The sequence below is a fragment of the Hetaerina americana genome, unplaced genomic scaffold, assembly GCF_022747635.1.
Source record: "Hetaerina americana unplaced genomic scaffold, ioHetAmer1.1.p SCAF_42, whole genome shotgun sequence".
NCBI lineage: Eukaryota > Metazoa > Arthropoda > Insecta > Odonata > Calopterygidae > Hetaerina > Hetaerina americana.
In genome coordinates, this window is record NW_027287008.1 from 2,420,665 (window position 1) to 2,433,062 (window position 12,398).

At 36.8% G+C, this 12,398-nt stretch overlaps 1 protein-coding gene and 1 long non-coding RNA gene across 2 annotated transcripts in view; both read right to left on the reverse strand.

Annotated features, from left to right (window-relative positions):
* Positions 1 to 8,482, reverse strand: part of LOC139692821 (nuclear receptor subfamily 4 group A member 2-like) — a 193,531-nt gene extending 185,049 nt beyond the window's left edge. Inside the window, exon 1 of the mRNA XM_071591103.1 lies at positions 8,356 to 8,482. Coding sequence (XP_071447204.1) covers positions 8,356 to 8,405 — 50 coding nt within the window. The 5' untranslated portion in view covers positions 8,406 to 8,482. The remainder of the gene's footprint in view (positions 1 to 8,355) is intronic.
* A 31-nt stretch (positions 8,483 to 8,513) lies between these two features.
* LOC139692858 (uncharacterized) overlaps positions 8,514 to 12,398 on the reverse strand; it is a 234,784-nt gene continuing 230,899 nt past the window's right edge. The window contains exon 3 of the long non-coding RNA XR_011701805.1: positions 8,514 to 8,526. This is a non-coding gene — a long non-coding RNA (uncharacterized lncRNA). The remainder of the gene's footprint in view (positions 8,527 to 12,398) is intronic.

Consider the following 12,398-nt stretch of genomic DNA (forward strand, 5'->3'; position numbering starts at 1 on the left):
TCTCATTATTTCGAGGTTTTTAAGTAAAGCGTAATAATAATTTCATCAAGACCCACTCCAGAACACATTGCAGCACTTTTGGTGGCGAGAAAGGTTTGGTGCACTCAAGAGGGTGGGATTTCTTCTATTTTCGATTTGGTAAGTATTTTATGACAGCGAGAGTCGGGTGAGGGTGGTGTTTTATTGCGCGACCACGTTGGTATGCTGCCGTTTAATGCCTGCCCTCGCAAACTGTCTGGTCCCTATGCCCCAAGACACTATTCGCAGAGGCGTATTGACCATTCCGGTTCTATCTCCGTTTATGGTGGCCATACCTTCGCCGGTAAGTGCACCACTCAAGTGGTTGTCGAGGTGCTTGGCCTACGTCAGTGCAATAGTCTGACTGGAGTACTATATGTTGTATCTTTTCTTGAGAGTGATAGCATAAGTGATGGGGTAGCAAGATAAACTAATGGTAAGAACAAGATATTTATGTGCATAATCTGATGTCACGATAGGTGTGTTCCACAAAAAAATGGGCCAAAAACAGACCATTCTTCATCTTACTTGCTTTGTTTACGGCGCGCTTCTGGAAAGATGTTTAAAAGTCGTTTCTTTCAGCAACTATTTGCATAAATATCACTTTTCAATTTAAAAATGCATGAAATATGAAATTTAGACCATGAATATGCTTAAAATTACAATTCGCCATATATTTGTACTTGAGATAGCATACAATTTATTGTTTCAAACAATACCCAAAATAAAATATTTTAAATGAAATCTCCCATATAATGTGGTAAAATTAATGAGAATAAAAACCTCTAGAATCAGTTGCGGAAATATTGGTAGGAATCTTTCGAGTAACTTACACATTCGACTATGATAAATGATACTGTAGGATATCTCATGATATATTCGGCATTGTTACTATTTCATGCATTATTTCACTGATAAATTTCTGATATAAACGAGCTAAGTACTATTTGCCCGGAAATAAAACAATGATATCAGTTTGAAACGCTAGATGAATCATAAGAAAGTCGATCATAAAATCCACGTATTGCACAGCTGATGAAATCACTCACGACCATCATTTTAATAGTTATACGAAAACTCGAATATCGTGTACCTTATTTTTATCATATTTTTCATTTTAAGAGTTTAAAATTGGCACCAGTGCGTAATTTTGAATAGGCTAACACATTCATAGAAGATTTTAATTGTGCTTAAATATTAACGGTGAAATTCATAGCCCAAACTCAACGTAACTACTTATAAGAATACACGACTTACATGGTTTATATAAATAGAATCGAGAAAAGTTTCTGAAAAATAGATTTATTTCAGATATTGCTACAATACCTCAAAATTCTTCTAAGCACATCCTTTGAGCGTCGACATACATTTGCTGGCGGCTTTTCCACGACTCGAAGGCTTCCTGGTAGGTGGGTTCCGGAAGGTCCTGAAGGGGACGCGGGAATGCTTCTTTGACTGCACTTAGGTTCCCATGGTGGCGTCCTTTGAAGGAGGATTTCACTTTTGGGAATTAGAAATAGTCTGCTGGCGCCAGGTCGGAACTGTAAGGGGGTTGGGGAATCGTCGCGATGTCGTTTTTCGTCAGATAGTCGGTTACCTTGAAGCAGGCCTTGAAAGGAGTTTACCGCAGATGTTTCGCATCGCCAAATTTTCCGTGATAATGGTGTGCATCGTCATCTTATCAATGCCAATAAGATCTACATTCATGCGTACACTTAACTGACGGTCTGCATTCATCACCTAATGCACACGTTGCACGCTGTCGTCGGATCTTGACGTCGACGACCACCACTCTCTAGGCCATCGTTGAAGAGCTTGGGCCACTTAAAAACTGCAGTTTGCGACATGCTTTCATCCTGGAATACTTGGCGAATCATGCCCAAAGTCTCCGTACCCACGTTTTTCTCTGTCCAACACAAAATTTGATGGAGTACCGCTAATTCCTCATTTTTTCATGACTAAGTCATTTCTCACCCTCTCTTTCCAATTTTTACTGCAAAAACCCCTCAAGTACCCCCTACCCTCTGACTTTTAACTTAGTTTAAATGACATTTACAATTAATCCGACTTGACCATGCTTCCCTACCTTCCAATAATGAGAGATAGGCTGAGGTTTTGTACACTGCTATTTGTGCTGCCGTGGATAAACAGACAATGTTCGTATTTTCCGTAACCTCTCTGCCACCATTCTCACGCCTTTTCTTTCATCTCTCTCCGACTATATTTCTTTACCATTTTGCCGAAGTGCACACATTCATCCACTTGAACAATCACGCCAACGTTTACATTCATCATCTCGTCAATATTCCCAGCCTATTTATAAAATAAAATAACTTTCGTTCCAGGCCAATTTAACCAGATTTGTATTCTACCCGGCCGACTTTAGATCCTGAGTGCTCTCATCTACCAATTCTCCCCCGCCCGTAAACAGAACGACATTTGTGCCTACATTTTCATCTGCCACGCTCATACATCCATATTCACACACTAATTGATTGCCACATTGAACAGTCATGGTTACATAATTCCTCATTTTTTTAAACATCCTTTTAGACTGATTTTATTAAATAATATTTCCTTAAGCCGTAAAATGTCATTTGCCGAAAGAAGCTTAATTTATCCTTTTCATTAAACATCTCTCATATAAAATTCATCTTAAAATCTAGGCCTTGCATCGATTGATAGTCCGACCGCGATAGGGTCAAATTAGTCTGGTATGTATTCAACCCCTGCCAAACATCCTAGCGGTGGCTTGCAGGATACTAAATTAAATAAATAAAAATAATTTATGAAATTTTTGGGCTACTGGAAAGTGAGGACAACCCAAATGAATCAAAGATATTCGGTATTAAAACCGCAAAACGATATTTTTTCTACGAATTCTGTTGCAGTTTTACTAGAGGAGACTTATGATCAGTTATTCTTAGCTGATTCTTCGGTTCCGCAGGCCCAGTCATTGGAAAACGAACTAGTGCTTCTCAGAAAATTGAAGAAAGAATACAATTAGGGTTATTAAACATTTAAACAATGTCACAAGGAAAAAAACAATAATAATTACACAGCATCAATTTTCTTTTGTTAACTCTAAAAGTACAAACGAAACTTTTTGTCCCATTTCAATTTTACTTGGATGTATTTGAAGATCCCGGGATTTTATTTTTTTTACCAACCTCAGGGTCTAACTAACCTCACATTACTGTCACAATGCATTAGGGAAAGAAGAATAAGAGTACGCTGGAAAGGAGTTCCTTGCACTCATGCTAAACGGAACAGGCACAGAGTTGAAACTTAAGTCTTTGCTTTTATACTGAAACCAAATACGGAGCTAACGTAATGGATCAAATAATCTCTAAGTACTCATTGAAAGCTGAGAGCCGGAGGTGGCCTATGCTTAAATAGAAAAATATTTCAGATTTGACAACAATCAACACTAAAGTCTTATACGTGTACGAAGAAGTTGCAAGAGAGACAGTTTTAAAGCCCAGATTTCATTCTCCAGCTCGGCAAGGAAATTGACAGAATACATTGAATGCAAGAAGCACGACCCTGCTCAAGTGAAACCTATAAAACAAGCAGGTTTCGTTGACGCTGCCAAGAGTGAGAAAATTATAATGAGATGAAAAGGGCATATAAATGTGATGCATGTAGCAAAACTATGTTCATAAATGTACGGTTCCCGGGCTCGTATGTTTGTGTATCGTGTAAACATGCCTCAGATGAGGAAATTGTAAAGGCTACTTATCGTGACTGAACCTGGTAATTTAAGTAATTTTTCCGGCATTATTTAATAGTCATAACATAATCAAAATATTGCTGGAAACACATTTTCCAATTATTTTGCACCCAATTCATAAATATTAAAACTTTTAATTCAATATGTTTAATCTTCATTTTGAAAATTGAACCGGAGTGGAATTTTGTTTTCATAACCGAGGTTTGATTGATTCATTGCTCCAGTCCCTTGTTGAATATATTATATAAACCATGAATACAGTTTTCTACCCTAAGATCGGTTTGGTAGGTGATGGTACAGGCTTCCCACTATCCGACGGCGTGAGGAATTCAAACCTTTCCCTGTGCCGGTTGTGGTTTCCCAGGAAGATCTGATACCCCAAAATTTACATGACTTGGGTGGGACTGTAGGTGCCCAGATAGGCTTGCCCGGGAATCGAACCCGGGCCCTCCGGTCAGTAGTCCAACGCTATACCCCTGGAATACCGCGACCCACATATTATTTATATACATGTACATACATATGTATATACTATATATATATGTATATATACTATATATATATATATATATATATATATATATATATATATATATATATATATATGAATATATAAATAGAGCCTACCTTTTACAGTAGCAAATAATATATTCTACTGTGTGTGTATATATATACACACACAGTAGAATATATTATTTGCTACTGTAAAATGTTGGCTAAAATGATTAAAAATATAATTTTCATACATCCGATATTACCAATCCATGTATTGTTAATATAACATTTTGAAAGTTGGTATATATGGTCGTATTTCATTATTATTTGGATTATATCAGAGAGGTAATGTATGAACAACTTATTTTTCATGCATTTACAACATAAATAATAATCCAAGCCAGATAGAGCATTTAAACCATAAGGGAATTTTTTTCTCAATGGTGGTTGTAGGGTGCTCAAAAGTCCAGAGGTTCCAGTTTCAATACTAAGATTGTTCGCATCCAGTCTTAACTACTTCATGCTTCAACTTAACTGATTAACAAAATGTTTATCCATCTAAAACCTTATACTCAGGAATACGCTTTAGTAATAATGATCAAAGCGTGCCTCTTCTACTTCCAGTTACATTAAAATTTATTTGTGGCACAGGGCTTTAATGTGACATCAAAATTGCTTCCAATTTATATCTTCATCCAGTAAGAACGGAATAGACCTTTGACTAGCATAATATTATTGGAGGTCTCCCTTAGTTCTTGAATATACGATCTGAGTGATTGTAATTACATGCACTTCAGAGTATTTATGGCTTGCACGACCGAACGCGCGGAGGAAATTAAGGGGTGAGGGTAATTCGAGGCGAAAGGGGTTAGGAAGTCGGGGGCGATGCAGACTGGGCGAGTGGAAAACTTACGTCTCGACAGTCTTGGAGATTATGAAAATGAATAAATCATCCTCTCGTCGAATAAATAACAAAGACGCTGATCGTTAACAATTTTTTGTTGGCTTTTTGAAGGAATAATGCCAAATAACGTCCAAGGATGAATAGACCTCACTGCGGGTGTTCTACCTTTTAAAAGTATCATTTGCTGGAAATGGAATTGGAAAGAATATTTTTCCTTTCTTTGTCTTTATAATAAATGGTCACGCGGAAGCCATAATTCCATATAAAGCCTTATCTATGCATGCCTTGGGTACAAAAGCTTTGTGGTTCTAGAACAACATGTTAATTTCTTCCTCTTCATATAAATGACTCTACGACCAAATTTTGTTCAAATCATCTCAAAAATTATTCCTCATGTATTATACAATAATCAAATAGGTATCACGAAGAGTTGTAGATGGAAAATTTTCTTGACGTGTACACTGGCATCACAATTCCTCCGCCTAATATTTCTTTCAATTAGATTTAGGTTAGCACATTAACAATAAAATTCTCGAACGGTTTAAAGTTACTGAATAGAATGAACATGATTTAGAAGAATGGAAATTATGTCTAAAGTATAAAATATATATCGTGCATTTAGTCTGATTACATTTTATATTAAGCTTAAAATACACCCATTCTATGAGAAGAATTCATAATGCTCGGACGAGTTAGAGAGAAGAAATGCAAAAAACAATTTTGTTGCGAGCAATTAATTAGGTCTTATTATTAATAACGTGGGCATGGATACATGGTGAAACCGTGACATGACGGAACGAAAACAACTTTATATTATTCCATTCAAATTGCCAATACAGACTCTTAAAGTATGCTTTAATAACTACTGGTTAACAGCTTTTATATTCTAAGAATAGGTTCAATAAAGTGGACGAAAGAGGTGGATGTCGGTTAAAATGCGACTATACTATGGACGCAATTTTAAATATTTCGGCTGGACGTGCAGAAAATTTATCGCCGGAATGTACTAAAATGTGAAATGATTAAACATTTTTCACCATGAGTGCCTATTGACTTAACTATTGTTTGAAAAGTAATTCTAATGAATTTATATCTTCATTTTTACACTTTTGTTACCTAGACCATAGGCTAGATTTTTAGGATATTTTTAAATCTTCACATTTGTCAAATATTTTATCAACATTTTTGAAATGATATACTTCCCGTTAAAGATACTCCATTTTAAGTCGGTAGTGTAACTCCACCTCTTATTACCCTCTCCTCTTTCCTCCTCTCATATCACGTCAACCTACCTACTTTCGAGAAATTTTCCTTCTGGACTATACAAGTCTTGTATGCGTACGGAGGATGTCCTAGGGCTTGATGGGATTTTTTTATTGATATTGACGCGAAGGCGTAGAAAGCATTTAAGGTTTTTTTTCCAAAATTTAAGTGGGATATCAAAAAATTGTTTTTGCTGCGTAATAATATCTTAAACTTACAAATTATTCTGCATTCGCCTCACTGAAAGGTTGAATCAATTGTAGTATCTGCGCGGGCTTACACCAGAAAAAGGTAAAATAATATGTATTCAGTAATTTGCTAATCATTGATGTTATTAATTGAAAATAAATATCATTATAATAGGAGTAAATTAGGATAATTAAAAAGTATTGCTGCAACTTCTGCAAATATATTTCGTACATGCAACATAATTAACAATCGATCTTTTCAGCATTGCATCAACGACGACATTTATTTCATTTATTATTAAGACAGGTAGTTTCCGATTTGATTTTTGTTTTTCTTCAAAATATTATACATACATCTATAAGGATCTTGCATAATTTTTGCGACGAATTGAAGTAATCAAACAGACATGGTCTTGAGGTGTGATTTAATTTCCATAATTTTAGCGGGAAAACGGCGAAAAAATCTGACACCAGATACTAAGCAACTCTTTCCAAGAGGAGATACTCTATATTTCAACAAACACGTGGGCGTGTTCTCAGTTTGGCGGGTCCTGAGAATACTTAAGAACCGGTCTCACTGTCAGGTGATACCAGCACAGCGTGGAGATTTCGGGAACTAGGGTGAGGCGAGATGTGCATTCCCGAGGCGGGAATCAATAGCATGGATTCAAAGTGTTGCGCAACGCGGATTTCCTTATCTGAAAGGGAACCACAACTTGGTTGTATTCACCGAGGGTTTGGAAGGCGTGTCGTGGACGCAAATCTGCAGAGGCATGGCGTCATGATCTGCCAGCCATCCACCGTGGACATATTATAAGGGCAAAAATCCGGTTGTGAAGTTAATAAATTCGTTTGAAAGATATTAAATTACCCATATGGATGGTCAAATATCACGCAGGAGGAAGTAACGAATTTTAAGACGAGAAAAGCCAGTTGGAAAAAAATGGATACACCTACAAACCTGTCGTTAGACAGGCATTAACAATATAAGATTTTGATGGCTCCTCAAAAATCCAAAATTAGTCAATATTTAATTTATAATTTCCCTTGTTGAAAAGAAAACATTTTGATTGAAAATAGCTAGCAATTCATGCATGATCACCCCGTGTTGATGGCGTGGTTATGGATGGATCGTTGGGAAATAGTTTCGTTCTTTCAATTTTCTTTTTCTAACCAGAATCGGATAGAAGCTGTGCATGTAAAGGATCGAATCCAAATATTACATCGGATTACAACCTTCAGGAAATACTCAAATTGCTTACCGAATACTTCTATTTCATTTTCTATTGCCACTAACTACTTGGGATCCTAACACTTTCATTAAAACTTGGATATGGAGTTTGGACAATTAATCAGTAATCGAGGCAGATAGCCACGGATATTGACTGGGTATACTTTAACTTTTGTTTCTTCCTGAGAGGGAAGTCGGGTAAGCTGCGAAAGACGGACTACACATTTCCCAGTCGGAAGTTCCAGTGGGGCAGTCAGCAATTAATCCATATTTTCTTAAAGCTCCACTTAACCAGTCAGCAAACAAAATAAAATTCTTCCAAATGGAAACATTTCCTACTCCGTTTTTAAGGTTCTTTCCCTATTTTCCACCCAAAATTTACTTTTTTACTACCCTACTCAACCACAAAGCGAAAGGCAATAATTAGCGCAGGACACAAGACTCATGGTCACATGATAACAATCCTAAAATATTACAACGCAAAAAAATGCATGGCGTAGTCTTACAAGTTATTCAATCTTACCCCTTGTCCTTGAGGTAACTGTTGTTCTTTCCGACAATGATGATCTTCATCCGCTCAACCTTTTCTTCAAGTAGTCACTTTGGCATTGGAGACTCCTCTACAGGCTTTCGCTTAATTAGGTTTCGGTAGCGGGAGAGACTAATGAGAATATCTCTGCTTGAAACGAAATACCTGGAATCAGAACAAAAGATAACCGTAAAAACTGTGAATCAACACAGATTCCTTCCATTATAAATGAAGAGAAGAAATCATAGAAAAAGTCAATGAGTAATCGAAAAATGAAAAGTGCGAGGCAGATTTATAGTTCCACTAGTCGATGATTATCAAGAAAAAAATGTTTTGTTCTAACTTTACAACATTTTAACTCATAATATTCATTAAATAACTAAAGTCTCTATTCAAATGCTTAGGAATAAGAACTGATGACTACTCAATATACCATGAAGTGTTTGTAATCAGTAATACTCGTATATAAAAGTAAATAATGAAGTGAAAAAACCATGATTAAAAAAAAATTCTGAGCTCCTTCATTTTCATTGAATAATTAATCGTATTATATAACTATGCGATTGTATACTAAAACTTCAATTTATCGGGTATCTTTTTTAGGTTACAGCACAAAAGACGTAAAATACCGTGTTTTACTGACAAAGAAACACCCTTAATACCTAGGCTATCATGGTGATTGGATTGCATGTGAACCTCCTGAGGACTAACGGTTCCAAAAATTTTCCACATTAAATTTATACACTTAACCAAGGTTTTATGTTAAATAACTCTCTCTGACCAATAAATCTAAATCTACACAATAAATACACTAATAGAAAACAGCTATACTACAACACGAAACAGAAAATACAGGCACAAATACATACGGCTTACGAGGGAGAACCGGAACGACTACGATAACACTGCAACGACATCCACGTACAGATTAGACATAAAAAAACCTCAATTTTCAAAACACCTGATTGAGATATTAGTTTTCAAACTTGTGAAACTAATATATTCGCTCAAAGTGTAACATAACAAACAATAATATTTCAATTCCAAATTATAACTTTGACATGAGGTTCCAGTTCAATTAATGGCGAAAGTAGCTTTGTGATTGAACACAAAATTTAAGACGAAACTATGCAGGGGAGGACTTCGCTGCCATTTTTGCTGCTTCGCTGCTTTGCTATTGATTGACGCTACTAAGACGTCGTTCCTTGGATTAACGGAGCATCCCTCTGTCGTTGGTATAGAATTTCCCTTTAGGCTTAATTAAAGAGATGAAATTAGCAACGGAATGTTTTTGTATTCGAACTCCTTGAAACACAGAGATCGGCGCGAAAGTTTGAATAAATTACACGTTTTGCGTGCGCGAAGATATCCCTGAGCTACAGGGCAGCCAGGGGATATACATATCAGATGGAGATAGTTCCCGGACGGGTTTCTTTTGCCTCCGATCGGGTGGGCAAAAAGTAGGGTCAATCCGGAGGAACTCTGGATCGCTCCTAGTGTGCCTTCAAGCCGCTGAAAAACGCGATAGACGATAACACCGAGAAACAAATTACTCAGTTTTTCACGGAGAATCAGCAGGTGGCGAAAGAAATGCCACTGCAATGGTAGCGACCAGCTCAAATAATATGAACGTTTCCAGGGCAGTAAGTTCCTGCTAATGTTTCAACGGAATGCATTATCTGATCAGGACAAGAAAGAAAAATGCTCAATGAACTGTTGTCAAGTAGAACGTTTTCGCTCTGTTTATCTCCAAAACAGGTAAAAAGTAAGATTTGAGCAGCTAAATTACAGCCCAGAAAATTTATGTAAAGGAAATATAAGGTCAAAGGTTGACAAGTGTATATATATATATATATATATATATATATATATATATATATATATATATATATATATATATATATATATAAAAGGATATCCATTCTTATCTAGGGAATGCCTATTGCGAAACTTTCGAGTGTGATCGTAAAGTTCCTCAGGGGAAACAAGTTATAATCAAAGGACAGCTTTGAAATGGCTTATGCAGCCAAGCAAAACTTGGACAGGTGACACGCGAGTCACCTAGTGACACTACATCGCCCATATGGTCACACCTCCATCGAAACAAACTCGGAGCCCCGCTGTGGCTCCCGGTCAAATTATGCCGACCCGATTTCGAAGAAAGTGGTAAGGTTCCATCATTGGTATCCGACGGATTTTACTTATTGTCTGACAACCTGATTTCACATTCATAATACGTTACAAAACCAGTTCCGTAATAAATTCCGAATGACTCTGTGAGACTCTGTAGAAGCTTACCCGCCTCGCGGCACTCAGCATCCCGTAGCCTCGCCTTCTCGCCTTTATTTGTTTTTTTTTCCTTCACATTTTAATCGCTTACTTGACCGCTATATTTTCCCCAATATCATCGTGTGAAAGAGTTGGTTCTTCTGTAATTTATTTGATAATCACAAATAAATATTAACTTCAAAGAAAAGCAAGATAATAAATATAAAATTCGTGGATTATTAGATAAAATAAAATTAGAGAGAGTAGAGCAGAATGGTTAGCACGCTTCACTTGATGCTTTAAGTAGAAAGAGATAAAGAAAATAACTAATTTCTATTGCAAATCATCATTGATAGAGAATTGGTAGATGGAAAATTAGGTTACGGTAAGTATTCATTCTCAGTCACGTCTTAAAAGGTTTCCAGAGTATTAAGGAAACAAGTTTTTAGGATATTTGCATTTTTAGTAGGTAGACACGAATGCGGAATAAATTGAAAATTTTTGGAAGAAAACCAAGCGAACTTTATGCTTTAAGCTCAGCCTAGTTAAGACATTCTGGTTGTAATTACGAAAAGATAACGCAAGAAAAGTTACCCTTAAAATGTGATTACAATTAGCAGAATCAGAAGATAATTTGACTATCTAAAAAAATATTTTGGACTTTAAGAAATTATTAGAATAACTGTGATATTCAAGAAAATCCAGCAGCTATTTAGCTAATTTCATTTTTCAGTGCATCAATAAAAATTGATTATTTATATAGCCAATTCACTAGGATAAAAGTAGCTCATTAGCGGTACCTAAAAACTCAGAAATTCAAGAAAATTCCACAGATTTCTTAAGAAAAATCGTTTAAGAATAAATTTAACTGCGAAATTAATAGGTTGATTTTTAAAAGAACCACATATTTATATAAAATTCGGTTAGATGATCATTTATTAAAAAAAGTTGATAATGACTGAGTTTTCAGCACGTTACAAAATGCATTAATGTATAAATTTGCTTTCGGCGTGAAATCTATACAGTCAGCGTTCCACTTTTGGAGCCTTCGTGACCAGGCCAGAATTAAAGTTTTCGTTAATTCAGCCAACAACGGAGACGACATGGTCCACGACACCTGATAGTCGTTATGTCGCCATCTACATCTCTTCGGAATTCGTATCAAGACAACCTCCTTTTCCCGCCGCGGGAGACTATAAACGAAAAGGAAATCAATTTGCGAAAGACTAACCCTATTTGATGTCGGACTCCAAGGAAGACATCCTTCGTCAACGTTATACTATTAAGCGGATACTAAATCAGCAAGTGAGACTAGTCTCAGTGTTTGGTCCCGAGGTGAGCGACGCTTCGGGGAAGGGAGGCCATTCTTCCATTAGATTGTTTTTTAGCGCCGTGATGCGAGTGGGCAGATTTCGATGCCCCCTGTGCGGAAGGGACTACCAAAAATAAATTACTTGAAAGAAGTCAAACCCAAGATGGTGTGGGAGGTGGTGAGGAGGATGGAGAAGAGGAAGGTGCGTCAGGTGGGTGGAGGAGGAGGGAAGGAAGGAGAGGAAGGAATGAGAGAGTGGAGTGTCGACGGCTTGAGTGTGGACATCACTGGATTCCATGCGTACTGCATGGACCCACGTCCACGGCTACTAGAGACATGAAGTAGGTTGTGTTGAGAAACCTCTGGCGCAAACAAAAAAAGTGCTCATTGGCGAAACTGCCAGCGACTGAAATTTTTTAACCTCCCCCCCAAAGCTGTCAACCCAATCACGCGAGGA